The 12540-nt window shown below is 46.9% G+C and overlaps 1 protein-coding gene across 1 annotated transcript; it reads right to left on the bottom strand.

Annotated features, from left to right (window-relative positions):
- Nucleotides 1-2661: 2661 nt before the first annotated feature.
- On the bottom strand, nt 2662-11360 carry LOC103805515 (the record flags this gene model as incomplete). Its single annotated transcript, XM_009078166.1, has 8 exons — nt 2662-2686; nt 3086-3258; nt 4171-4257; nt 5659-5772; nt 6464-6640; nt 7627-7772; nt 9813-9966; nt 11288-11360. Coding segments are annotated over 8 exons (949 nt in total), but the record flags the coding sequence as incomplete, so codon positions are not given.
- Nucleotides 11361-12540: the final 1180 nt, after the last annotated feature.

Here is a 12540-nt window from a genome sequence, read left to right as displayed (position 1 = left end):
GAACCTTTTTGAGTGACTGCTCAGCCCAGGGAGAGCTGCAGTCACTGACTCAAGGCAAGACAGTGACTCCAGTCCTTGCTTTTCCTTCTCAGAGCTGTCTTGGTCCCACCTGGAGCAGCTGCTTTCCAGCAAAACACAGCCCAGGCTGCATTAATACGTTACAAATTTATCTGAGTGTACAAAGTCCCTTTATATAAGGCTTTTAATGCTCAAACTGCAATTCCCAAACAAGGTTAGTGAGGTCTGAGCAGGCCTTGAGTTCTGCATCTTTAACTGCTTCAGGTGTGGGTGACTTCTGTGCAGAGCAGAACCACAAACTTGGTTTATTGGCAATAAAAACTCAGTTTGCTGATGTAGCTTATTCAAAGTAACTTGTTTAAACTGTACTAAAAATAGGGATTTGATGATGAAGAATTTCTAATCTAAGGGTTTGTGTCACTGAACCTACAAACCCTTTCCAGTCTACAAAGGGCCAAAATGGAAGCTGGGAAATTAATTTGGGGTTTTTTTTTTAAACAAAAGTTACCCTCTAGGAGAAAATGGCAGAAGTTATTAACAGCTGTGTAGTAGGGAATAATAAAGTGTACTGAATTTTTAAAATCTGAAAAAAAAATCCTGTTACATATTGTTAATGCATTGAGAACTTGTTTTAAATATTGTTGAAAACAAATATTTTTCAATCCTTTCAATAAAATCTTTTTGTAAAGTTGGATTTGTCAAGCAGCACTTTGACTGGGGAGAGGAGAAAAGTTGGGAATACACAAGGCAAATGTCCAGGGTGAGGTTTGAGGGTGGGACAGAGCCATCTGCTTTCTGTGTATGTACCTGAGGCTTTTTTCAGTGTCTCTGACACCAATCCTGGCTCAGGAGTGTAAAAATCAATGCTGGATTTGCTGGGCAGGTTGAAGCAAAACTTATGTACCAGTTGGACTAAATAACTCCCTTTTTGAAGGCCTAAGGATAGAAATATGAGGAAAGAACTAGCTAAGGGCAATGATGTCAGATTAGTTGATAATTTGGATACCTAATAAGTTTATGATTGCAAATATAGTTTAAATGCCTGTTCTGACCTTGTCTTTGCATGTTCTGGTGAAGTTCTAGGCACGTCTTCCATGGAACTTGTGGCTCATGATTATGATTACGAGTCCTTTGATTTCATAATCTCTAACCCATTCCAACAGTTCATCATGAGTGATAAATGTGAGGAGAAACCTCGTGCAGGTAACACAGCTACTGTGAATGGAGTTCAGTGTTTTTACAAGGCACCTTGGAAGGAATTTTTCCATCTTCTCCTTGCCTGGCTGGTGACAAACTTGCTGTCCATGGCCAAAGCAGTAAGTCCCCATTTGTGTGTCAGGGACACATTACCTGTGCAGCAATCACACCTTCTGCAGCTCCCTGTGAGCAAGGGCAGGTTTCCTGCAGGATCTCTCTGTCCTGCTCTGGGCCAGCCCTGCTGCCTGTTGGCTCAGAGCAACACTGTGCTCAATTGTGTTCCTCAGTGTAGCAACAATTCACAGTCCCTCTGTGATCAGCTGCAGCTCTGTCAGCTGTGCAGCACAGTTAACCTCTTCGTGCCTCCCTTGGGTTAGCCATAAAGTGGATTCCAGTCAGGTTTAGGAGAGCAAGATGAGAAAAATGCAGAGTTTTGATTTAGGTTTAGATTAGGATAAGAAATACATATCTATATTCATAGAAGTGTTGATATAATCCTTGCAAGTTTCCCTAATAAGCTGCAATGTGTTTTTAACTCCTTTTTGCAGTGCAGGATAAAGATGTGTCTGAGGAGGATTGTGGTGGCAATGTCCACAGCACACATGGATTGCAGTTCCAGCCTCTCCCCTCTTTGATTTGTAAGCATTTCCCAAGGAATTGGTGCTGTTAAATGTGAAGGAATTCCCCACACACAAACTGTGCTTATACTTTATTAAAAAATAGGCAGTAGTTAAAGGTTCCAGTCAGTAAAATACCAAACTTTACAGTATTAAAGGCTTATTGTAACAGTCACTGGTGGATGAGATGGCACATTGGTTAGAGCCACTAGAGGAAGGCATGAGGCTACAGTGAGGAGTGTTCATAGGCAGCTGAGATGAACAAAACAGGTAACTGAATGCTCTGAATTCCAAGGAGGAAGAAGAGCCCCAGCACTGGGGTTAGCCACAGTGGAGATCAGGGAACACAACTGGCACCAAAACCACAGCAGGGCTTGACCTGGGCAGCAACAGAGCTCAGAGGTGGTGGCAGAGAATCCACTCCAGACTCAAGTATGTGCAAATTACTGTCCTTATGCTTGTGTGTACCTAGGAAAAGTCAACTGGCAACACACTGTACTCACATGCAGGTTGTGAACCTCCTGTGGTTGCAAAGCACCATCAGGAAACAAGGAGTGAAAGATGCTTTGTCCTGTCAGCAGAACTCGCTGAAGGGAGAGGATTACTGTTCATTTCCTGACCATACTTGGCTTTCTAAACCCCATTCCCAGCTGTGCTGCTCCAGCTCCAGCACAACACCACCCAGCAAGGTGGAACAATGTCCTGACAACCTCCTCTGCCCCTGTGCAAGTGACCCATTGTCTTACACCCTGAATGCAGGTCCTTGGTCTGAGCTTCTCAGCTGTGACTTCGCTCTGTAAGAGCTGCAGGTAGAACACAAGTTCAGGAGTCAATCCTTCCATAGGAAGAAAACACTGTGGGAAGAAAGGAAGATCAGTCAGCACCAGTGCAATGCCAAAGTGTCCTTCAGGTAAAGGGAGGTTTGGGTTAAGATTAGTGTCTCTCTAGGTCCCTTTATTCTGTCTCTTTGGTAGTATACAGCATGATAAAGAAGAAAAATGACATGTATGTGGTATAGAGGAGATTTTCCCACACAGATCTGGTTTTTTGGGGACTTCTTGCATAGGTTGGCAGCAACTTTGACTAATGTCAGTGTTCAGGGAGGAACCACACGTGTTCCATCCAAGCTTCTGAGCCTTGTCAGGTGAGTAAATGCTCAGGCTGCAGAAGTGTTTGATGCCTTTTATTTAGCTCTAACGATTTTCCTGGCTCTCCACTTCATTGTGACAGTGACACAACAGGCTCAAACCTACCCAGTTGACTTTTTGCAGTACTTACTTCTTTCCCTCAGCCCTTGCCCAAAGCTGCGATAGACATGAATCAGTGCCCAGAACAGAACAGACTTGATTGCAACAGAAATGCAAGAGCCAGTGATGAAAGCAGCTTCCAGGGTGTAAGAATTGCCTTTTCCCCACTCCCTTACCACCTGCAGGAAGATGGAGACATAAAACAATCAACACCTAGTGCCACAAAGCCCTGAAAATGCAATCAAGCACTGAATCTGTGAAAGAAGTTACTAGGTTGAGGGGAAGAAATAACCCCAACTGGTCACTTTTAAACCATTTTAGTTTCCTGATGACATGATGGAGGGTAAAGACAGTGTGTCTGCTGTGCTTGGCCAGCTCAGAGAGGCCTGGGGTGATGGGCAGAGGCTGATGTGACTGCACACTTAGATAAGCAGAAGCCCAAGGACATGGATGAGCACAGCCCTGACCTGTATCTGCCTCAGGACCCTGGGGATGTGAAGGATGAGGAACATGGGCTGCTCTCAGCATTCCAGCCCTGCCCAGGGGGAACACTCTGCTTTGCCTTTGCCCTTCCTCCTCTCACCCGTGCTGTGGAAGGTGCTGGGTGATAAATGAGTTATTGCAGTGCCAAAATACTGCCCAAGCCTGGAGTCTGCTGGGCTTGCACTGCCTTGTTTTGGCTACAGCAGGACTGACAGCTGGGGCTGCCTGAGAAATACAATCACTTGAGGCCTTGGTCAAATGCTCTGGCACCACTTGAAACTACTTGGGAGGGAGGGGAGGCATTTTTGGGCTGTATATCTTGTACTGGAAGATTTTGTTTCATTTTTTTTCTAATCATTTTGGACACTTTGCCAGTTGCAGAGACTTCCAGAGCCTCTCCCTCTCCAACTCACGAGTCCAAGAGCAAACTGACATGGTTCCTGTCCTGAAAAGCTGATCCTGAAGAGGCAGGACATGCCTGCTGCTCTCTGAACCTAAGAGGAGCTGCAGTGAAGGGTGTGCTCAGGGTGAGGCAGCATGTTTGGGGCCAAGATGCAGCACTGAGGCCTCCAGCCTTGCTCCCCAGGCAGGTGAGTTTGCTGGGTTACCGTGTACAGCAGGTAGATGAGATATGCCACCTCAGGGATGTTTTGCATCAGGAAAACCCACACTAGAGGTTTCAGTTCTTTCAAAATCTGTAAGACAAGATGAGATTTAGACAGCTTTATAATTCATATACTCTATCATTTACCTTCTCCACCTGTGTTTTTTAGCAGGAAATAGTCTCTGTTTCCCACTGAGCTGGGCCAGGAGTGGACATCTCTTTTTTCTTTGGCTATGCTCAGATTTTTCTCCCACAAATGAGTGTTTTCATAGCTAACAGGCTGCCAGCTCCCTGTGACTTGTCTCTCCACCTTTGTTTTTCCTACAGACAAGTACAGTCACTGAGAACTAAACTGTGGGAGAAGCATGAGGATTTAACTGTCAGAACTGTTTCACAATTCACCTTGGGACTGGGAAAGCAGGCAGGGACTGCTGCCCCTAGGACAGTTCCTGGCTGAACTGTTAAGAAACACATTTGCTGTTGATGAAAGCATAAGGAATATCATGTGTGAGACATGAGACATCTGACTGAGGCAACCCTTTTCTTTCCTTAGAACAAACAGTGTCTCTTTTAGTGCCTAGAGGCAAATCAAGGAGAAGCAAAGAACTTGTAATCTGTGAAGAACAACTGACCAGATCAACTTTGTTTCTGATGGGAGGGGAAAAGTAGCTGAAAGGTGTTTTACACCTTAATCCTAGCAGGAAAATAGAAGTTGTTCTGATTAGGAGAAAGGTGATGCTGTGCACTGTTCACCTGAGTCACAAACGTGTTTTAAAAGCACAATGCTTGGTGCTACCTCTGTTTGTAGCAAGGAAAGCCATGAAAGCATGTGGTACTTCAGCTGGCAGGAATCTGTGTGCAAACACCCAAGGAGTCTAAAAATACATCCACCCCCAGGAACCCCTAAACTCCTTCCTGGTAATAAAAGATTGACATATCTGATGTACTTTGGCCCTGATTCTGCAATCATTCCTGGAACAGAGGCGCAGGACGTCAGAGGAGGCTCAGTCAGACAGGAGAAATGACACTTCAAGGCCACAAATCCTTATGTGAACCTGGAAACTGTCACAACCTTTGGAGGAGATCCTCAGATAAGGACCACTCATCTTTCTGGTGTGGGTTCCTGAGGATTTAAGGCCTGGGCAGTGTCTGTATAACACTCTAATAACTTAGAGGACTGTTCCCAGTTTCATCTAACCTTGTCAAAGAGGTTGAAATATTGAAGGCAGTGTGATCCTATGGGTTTCATTACAGTAGGTGACCAAGAACTGAGAATAAAACAATGTCCCTTGAAAGAAATGATGATAATGTGACACTGACTCTGAATGCTCAGCTGAGAGACACAGATCTGGTTTCAGTACTGGTGCTCCTGCTCTCTCCATTCTGGCTCCCTTCCCTCAGCACTGGGATGGAGAATGGGATGGCTGTGACTAGAACTTGTAGTCCCAGAGGTTGTCCATCCCTGCTGGGTCACTGTGAGGGTCACACTTACTGCCAGGATGCCAATGGTGACCTTCAGGCAGGCCCACACAGCACCTGTCGCTGAGATGATGTTGTGTAGAAGGGTGATCTCGTGCAGGCTGATCAGCAGGATGCACAGGCAGAGCTGAAAGAGGCAAAGGGTTGGTAAAAGTATTGGGTTTCAGGCCATACAGCCACCAAAAAGTATCTGACAGCAATTCCCAGCAACACTGAGTTGGGCACAGGGTCTAAAGGCTAAAATTTCTCCTGATGAAATGGGAAACAAGGCCAGAGGGGCATCCCTGAGTGGTGTAAGGGCAACAAAGAACAAAGCACAAGGTAATAGAGCACTAAGGTAGCAATGAGGGGCAGTGGGCAGAAGGACTTTCTAAACACATCTTGACTTCACATCCCTCATCTGTAACTTCAGTTCCTACCTCACCCCATTTGCTGGGTCAGGTTCCCCTCTCCCATCCCAGTCTCATTTCCTCAAGTGTAGGAGGCAGCTGGGATGGCTGGAAAACAACAGTCTGTGGGCTGAGATGTGCAGGAATAACCTTCCTTATTTAGGAGCTCATGGTGGGTTGAAGCTTCTGCAAGCAACTGGTTTGATGGCTAAACTTCCCCAAAATCAGCAGGTTTCAGTTCTCCTTTTGTGCAGGACAAAGATAAAATATATGTTGTTCATTTTTATGGATGGGGTGACCAGTATTGTAAGCTAATATTATCTAAAGGGTAAGAGAGGCTCTAGGATTGCTCTAGGAAGTGAATAGTTCAGCTTGGTCCAAGACACTCAGCAAGAGGGAAAGAAGGAACTGGGGGCCAGAGGTCTCTACCTGTGCCTGAAGATCAAAAGTCAGCATGGAGAAGCAGAGGTTGAGCATGAAGTACTGTGCCTGGAGGCTCTCCAGGGCTCCCCCCACTCGGAATGCCATCATGCTCTGGCTCTGGATGAGGATGATGGCACAGATCACATCAAAGGAGCCAACCAGGAGGATCAGGACAAATCTGGCCTGGTGGGAAAGGAAACAAGGCTGAGACTTGGAAGCTTCTTGCTGGAACAGATGAGTGAAGAGGTAAGGGAACCAGGAGGCCTGGAGACAAGTGTGAACCCATAGTGGCTGCTCTGTTTTTTTCACTTTCAAAGCAATAGTTTCACGACTGCTAAGAGAACCATAACCTCTGTGCTCTCTGTAACACCATCATGACTTGTGGCACGTTTTTCTTTGAGGCTTTATCACACAGTTTACAGAAACAGCTTTGTTTGACAGTCTGTGGCTCTAAGCCTCCTTGTGGCACAGACCACACTAATTCCAGTGGGGATAACTGCTAAACTGAATAGGCAAATCCTGTTTTGCTCTATCTCCCTGGCTTGGCTGCCATCCCTCCTCCTGAACAATAATTCTGGAAGGACTTCACAGCTATGTGATAACAAGGAAGGCACAGCAAGTGGAAGTTTAACTGCAGATCTCAGTGGGGCATAGAATACAATCCCTGTGTTAAACTTTATGGCTGTGAAATGCAAACAAGATAATCTGAGTGGCAGGATCTCCCTTGCTCATTGGGTCTTCTCTGTTTCCTTGCAGCAGGTTCCCATAAATCTCATAAGGACACAAAGCTACATTTATGGAGCTAATGGCTGTGTCCTTTCCTATAGGACTGAGATTCCAGTTCCTTTCATGGGTTAGACTGATGTGACTTTAGGCCACACATTCCACAGATGGAAATCTGAGGAGAGTGGGTGAAGTGAAGGATATCTTTTGCAGTAACCCTGTGTAATTCTTTGACATCTATGTTACTTTCAGCTGCTGCCACGAAAAGAACCTCCCAGAGCAGCAGATCTGCAACTGTGGATGTGCAAATTTGGTTATCCCACAGGACTAATTCAGCCTCACTCTTGTCCTCATTGCCCTCACCACATGTTTTGCCTGTCCTAATTCTGCATTTTCACCCCCAAGGTGTGGAGAAAGGAGAAGTGAATGAAACCCAGGAGACTAACCAGGAGTTTGGGTTTCTGCTCGGCAGGGAGCACGGTGAAGTTGACGATGGAGCGGAACATGACGAGCAGGATGGAGAGCACGAAGACAATGAGCTCCTGGCGATTCTCCTGCAGGATCCCTCGGCTCACATAGTACACACAGAACACTGGGGAGAAGGCAAGGTCAGGCCCAGGTGAGCACACAGCACACGGGGAGGATTTTCAGTGTGCTGCAGCCACATGGCAAAGTGGAAGGATCAGGACTGAGGCTCCTCAGTCAGGAGTGTCTTTATTCCCACCAAGGAGCCTGAACCTGAGCCTTAAATACTCTCCCTGTGCTTAGCACATAAGAAGTGAAATCATGACTTAGATTTTTGCATTACTTGTGCAGTAACACCCTGAGAATGGCAGTGTATTTGCTATGCAAGCTGCAGCTGTGCTGTGTTACTCTCTTACTTCACTGAACATTGTGTCCAATCCTGTATCTGAACTAAATGAAGCAAAACCAGTTCTATTAAACACCTGAACTTACATCACCTTCCCAGTGAGAGCAGTTCAAGTGATTAACAAGCAGTTTACTGCTCACACACACCTCCACAGCATTGTCTGTGTGATCTGACCCCTGTGAACTCTGTGCTGCTTTGGCAAAGCTTAGATAAGGAAAAGGCTCTGGTCCTTTATAGGATGTTCCTGCAAACACTGGTTATGTTTTCCTATAGCCAAGGGAACAATAGATTTCTTCTTCCAGAGGGCTCCTTCCTGGATTCCACACATCAAACCATCCAGTGTTAGGCTGGGACATGGGGGCAAAGTGTGGTACAGGTTTTCAGAGTGACACAACAACTTAAACAAACCTGCAGGGAATGAACTTCCTTCTTCACTGCTCTTAACTGATTGAGAAAGTGATTGGCAAATTACAAAGTGAATCATGTGATTGTTTGGGGCATGTTTATAATCTCTGGAAGACCTGAAAGACTTAAGACAGTATTTCCTTGTTGTACAAATTCAGGTGCTAAACCAAAAGAAATTTGTAGAAATAATTAAACTCTCTTCTGAGCATTATCCTTTGGCAGAGGTGGGAAATGCACATGTCTCATATACAGGGCACTCCCTTGGGTTGGGAAGTGAACAGGTTACATCCCAAACTCTCTTTAAAGTTAAGTGTATCTAATGGTAAATCCAAGAGATTGTTATCCACTCCTCTTTAAAGAACTATCACCTGTTCTGTCAGACTTTGTCTACCATAGAGAAAAGATGGTTTGGGGGAAAAATAGATGAACTTGCATTCAGAGATACTTCCAGCTTCCTCGGATATAAGATCCTGCAAAAAATAGATGAACTTGCATTCAGAGATGCCTCCAGCTTCCTCGGGTATAAGATCCTGCGACTGATTTGGTTTCTTATGAGGGTTCTGCATTTCCCTCTGAAGCACTCAGCAGTGTTCACCACCAGGAGCTGGGAGGAACCTCTGGGCTGCTCCAGCACCAGTTTGTGGTGGTGAGCTGAGCCCTGGGTGAAAAGCTGCTCGTTAAACCAGAGGTTTGGGATTAAAGCATTGTTTGTGTGCAGTTACCGAGCCTGGAGTGAAGCTGTTGTCTGTGTTCCCTCTGGGGAAAAGCTGGAGGCAAGGGCTGCATGTGACCAGTCTTACACCCCCAGTCTCTCCTTCTCCACACTCTCTGGGCAGTCAAGACATGCTGAGGCCACTGCAGAGAACTTCCTGAAATACTCAGAGTTCATTATCTTACGGTAAGTTTCATTTCTGTTTAATGCAAATGGACCCAAAATATGAACATCAGTTTCTACTGAAGCTCTGACTGGAAATATCCAGTAGGACAAGAATTATTATACAAAAAAAGAGTTTTAAAGAAAAATGAGGTCCTGATTTCCACACTTCAGCTGAAGCAACATCCCTGCAGGAACTTGAGGGAGAGCTGACCCCACATTTTGTTGTTTCAGATCACACTGGCAATGTGGGAAGGTGCCTTGAAACGAACCCCAACTCATGTCCAAGCATGGCTCCTGTCAGGAGATGATGTTCTGTGCCAAGCCTGGAGTGTGGACACCCAAATTCCCAATGGGAACTGGTAAGTTTTTCTGGCACAGCTGCACAGTCAAGATCTCTTCCCTAAGAACCTTCAGTTGCTGCTTAATTCCTACCTTGGGGAAATAGGTGTTTGTTTGAAAAGTCAAAGTGTGTTTCTTACCAACTCCAACCAGCTGAATGAGGGAGATGGTGAAATCCTCCTCGGTTTGCCGGACAAACGTCTCTATGGTCAGCCCTAGGACGCTCAGCAGAGACACAACAGTGACACAGAAGTAGATCTTCACGGGAAATGAGAGCTCTGAGCATGGTTTTATCTGCAAAGGAAGAGCATTTGAAACACCTAATGCAGAGTAAACTCACTGCTGTTCCTAAAAGCTGCACTAAGGCCAGTTGGGAAAATGGCACAGAGCAGGGAAAGGGAAGAGAAACTCTCTGAAAAGGAAACTCTCAGGGAAGGGAGAAGTCTAACTTTATTTCATAATTAATCTCAGGCTGCCCTGGTTTATACTTCAGCCTGCCTTCTGCTTTCTCAGTGCCCCACAAAGGCCACAGTGCTGCAATCTGTGTCCTGGCATGGGCAGTGCCAATGTCCACGTACACACCTGTCAGAGCACAGAGATGTCCAACAGGTAAAGTCTTCCCAGAGTTTCAGGCAATTGTAAAGAAAAGGTCAGTGTTCTCAGCAACACAAGGTCCTTATTATCTTTTATCAAAACACTTCAGCTGAAGCAACATCCCTGCAGGAACCTAACAGAGCTGACCTCCCATTGTGTTGTTTCAGGTCACACTGTGTGTGTTTGGCTTCTGGCAATGGACAAAGGTGCTTTGATGCCAACCACAGCTCAGGTGTCAGGAGGGCTCATGTCCTGCTCTGTGCTGAGGCCTCACCTCGAGTCCTGGGGGCAGTTTTGGGAACCACAATATCAGAAGGATGTGAAGATCTTAGAGAGCATCCAGAGGAAGGACATAGGGATGGGGAAGAGTCTGGAGGGGCCACACAAGGAATGGCTCAGGGCACTTGGCTTGTTCAGCTGGAGAGGAGGAGACTGAGGGGAGACCTCAGGGGTCTGCAGCTTCCTCATGAGGGGCAGCACCAGTCTCTTGTGACCAGTGACAGGACCACAGGGAACAGCGTGGAGCTGTGTCAGGGTGGGTTTAGGTTGGATGTCAGGACAAGGTTCTTCTCCCAGAGGTGTTTGGGCACTGAACAGCTCCCAGGGCAGTGGTCACAGTCCCAAGGCTGACAGAGCTCAGGGAGTGTTTGGACAACACTCTCAGGCACAGGGTGCATTGTTAGGGGTGTCCTGAGCAGGAGTTGGACTGATGATCCTGGGGTCCCTTCCAGCTCAGGATATTCCATGCTTCTATGTCAGGAGCTGTGTATTCTGTGACAAACCCTAAAGTATGAAACCTGTGGCCCACCATAATCCATGGGCATGGATTTGAGACATATTTTTCCATCCCTCCCAGGTGATCCAACACAGAACCTGCACAACCCACTGTGCTGCCCTGCGATGTTGTGAGCAGTGCAGGGAAAGCTCTCAGGAGATCCCAGGAGATGGGTGACACCTCCAGGGGTCACTGGGATTGCTCCAGGAAGGGCTGGACAGCCTTTGCTGTGGGGTGAGTACTCACGGGGCCGCAGGGCGTGGGGACGAGCTGCCGGTGCCGCGGGGTCAGGTTGGGCAGTGTTGGGGTGGCACCACCACTGTGGAGAGAGAGGAGCCACGTGAGACATTGGGACAGATGTTGGCACTGCCAGGGTGGTCAGGCATGGGGTATTGCCCAGGGAAGTGGTGGAGTCACCAGCCCTGGAGGTGTTTGAGAAGTGTCCAGACCTGGCGCTGGAGGATTTGGTTTAGAGGTTCATTATGACATGGTGATGACACCTCCAGCCTGTCTTCTGCTTTAGTCCATCAGTGCTATCATCCATGTCCTAGCATGGAGAGTGCCAGTGCCCATCTACACACCTGTCAGAGGGTGGAGATGCCCAGCAGGTAAAGTCTTTCCAGACTTCTAGGCAATTATAAAGGGTCAGTGTTCTCAGCAACACGAGGTCCTTTTTATCTTTCACTAAAACACTTCAGCTGAAGCAACATCTTTCCAGGGACTTAACACAGAGAGCTGATCTCACATTGTCAGTTCAGATCTGGAGGTGTCATCATCACAGCTGTGACAGGTTAACGGTTGGACTTGATGATCTTGAGACACCTTTTGATGCTTCTGTGATTATAGGAATATTTCTCAGGGAGGTGGAGTCACCACCCCTGGAAGTGCTCAGGATCTGGCACTGCAGGTTGTGCTTTAGGAGTGGCAGCAGTGACAGGTTAACGGTTGGACTTGGATGATCTTAGATGTCTTTTGTTGCTTCTATGATTCCAGGAATATCACCCAGGAAGGTGATGGAGCCACCACCCCTGGAAGAGCTCAGGACCTGGCACTGCAGGCTGTGCTTTAGGGATGTGTTAGGGATGCTGTGCGTTAGGGATGCGTTAGGGATGCTGTGCTTTAGGGATGCGTTAGGGATGCTGTGCTTTAGGGATGCGTTAGGGATGCTGTGCTTTAGGGATGCGTTAGGGATGCTGTGCTTTAGGGATGCGTTAGGGATGCTGTGCTTTAGGGATGCGTTAGGGATGCTGTGCTTTAGGGATGTGTTAGGGATGCTGTGCGTTAGGGATGCGTTAGGGATGCTGTGCTTTAGGGATGCGTTAGGGATGCTGTGCTTTAGGGATGCGTTAGGGATGCTGTGCTTTAGGGATGCGTTAGGGATGCTGTGAGGGATGTGTTAGGGATGGTGTGCTGTGCTTTAGGGATGTGTTAGGGATGCTGTGCTGTGCTTTAGGGATGCATTAGGGATGCTGTGCGTTAGGGATGTGTTAGGGATGCTG

This window comes from Acanthisitta chloris, unplaced genomic scaffold (assembly GCF_000695815.1).
Source record: "Acanthisitta chloris isolate BGI_N310 unplaced genomic scaffold, ASM69581v1 scaffold34397, whole genome shotgun sequence".
Taxonomy (NCBI): domain Eukaryota; kingdom Metazoa; phylum Chordata; class Aves; order Passeriformes; family Acanthisittidae; genus Acanthisitta; species Acanthisitta chloris.
This window is presented reverse-complemented; position numbering and strand designations above follow the sequence as displayed.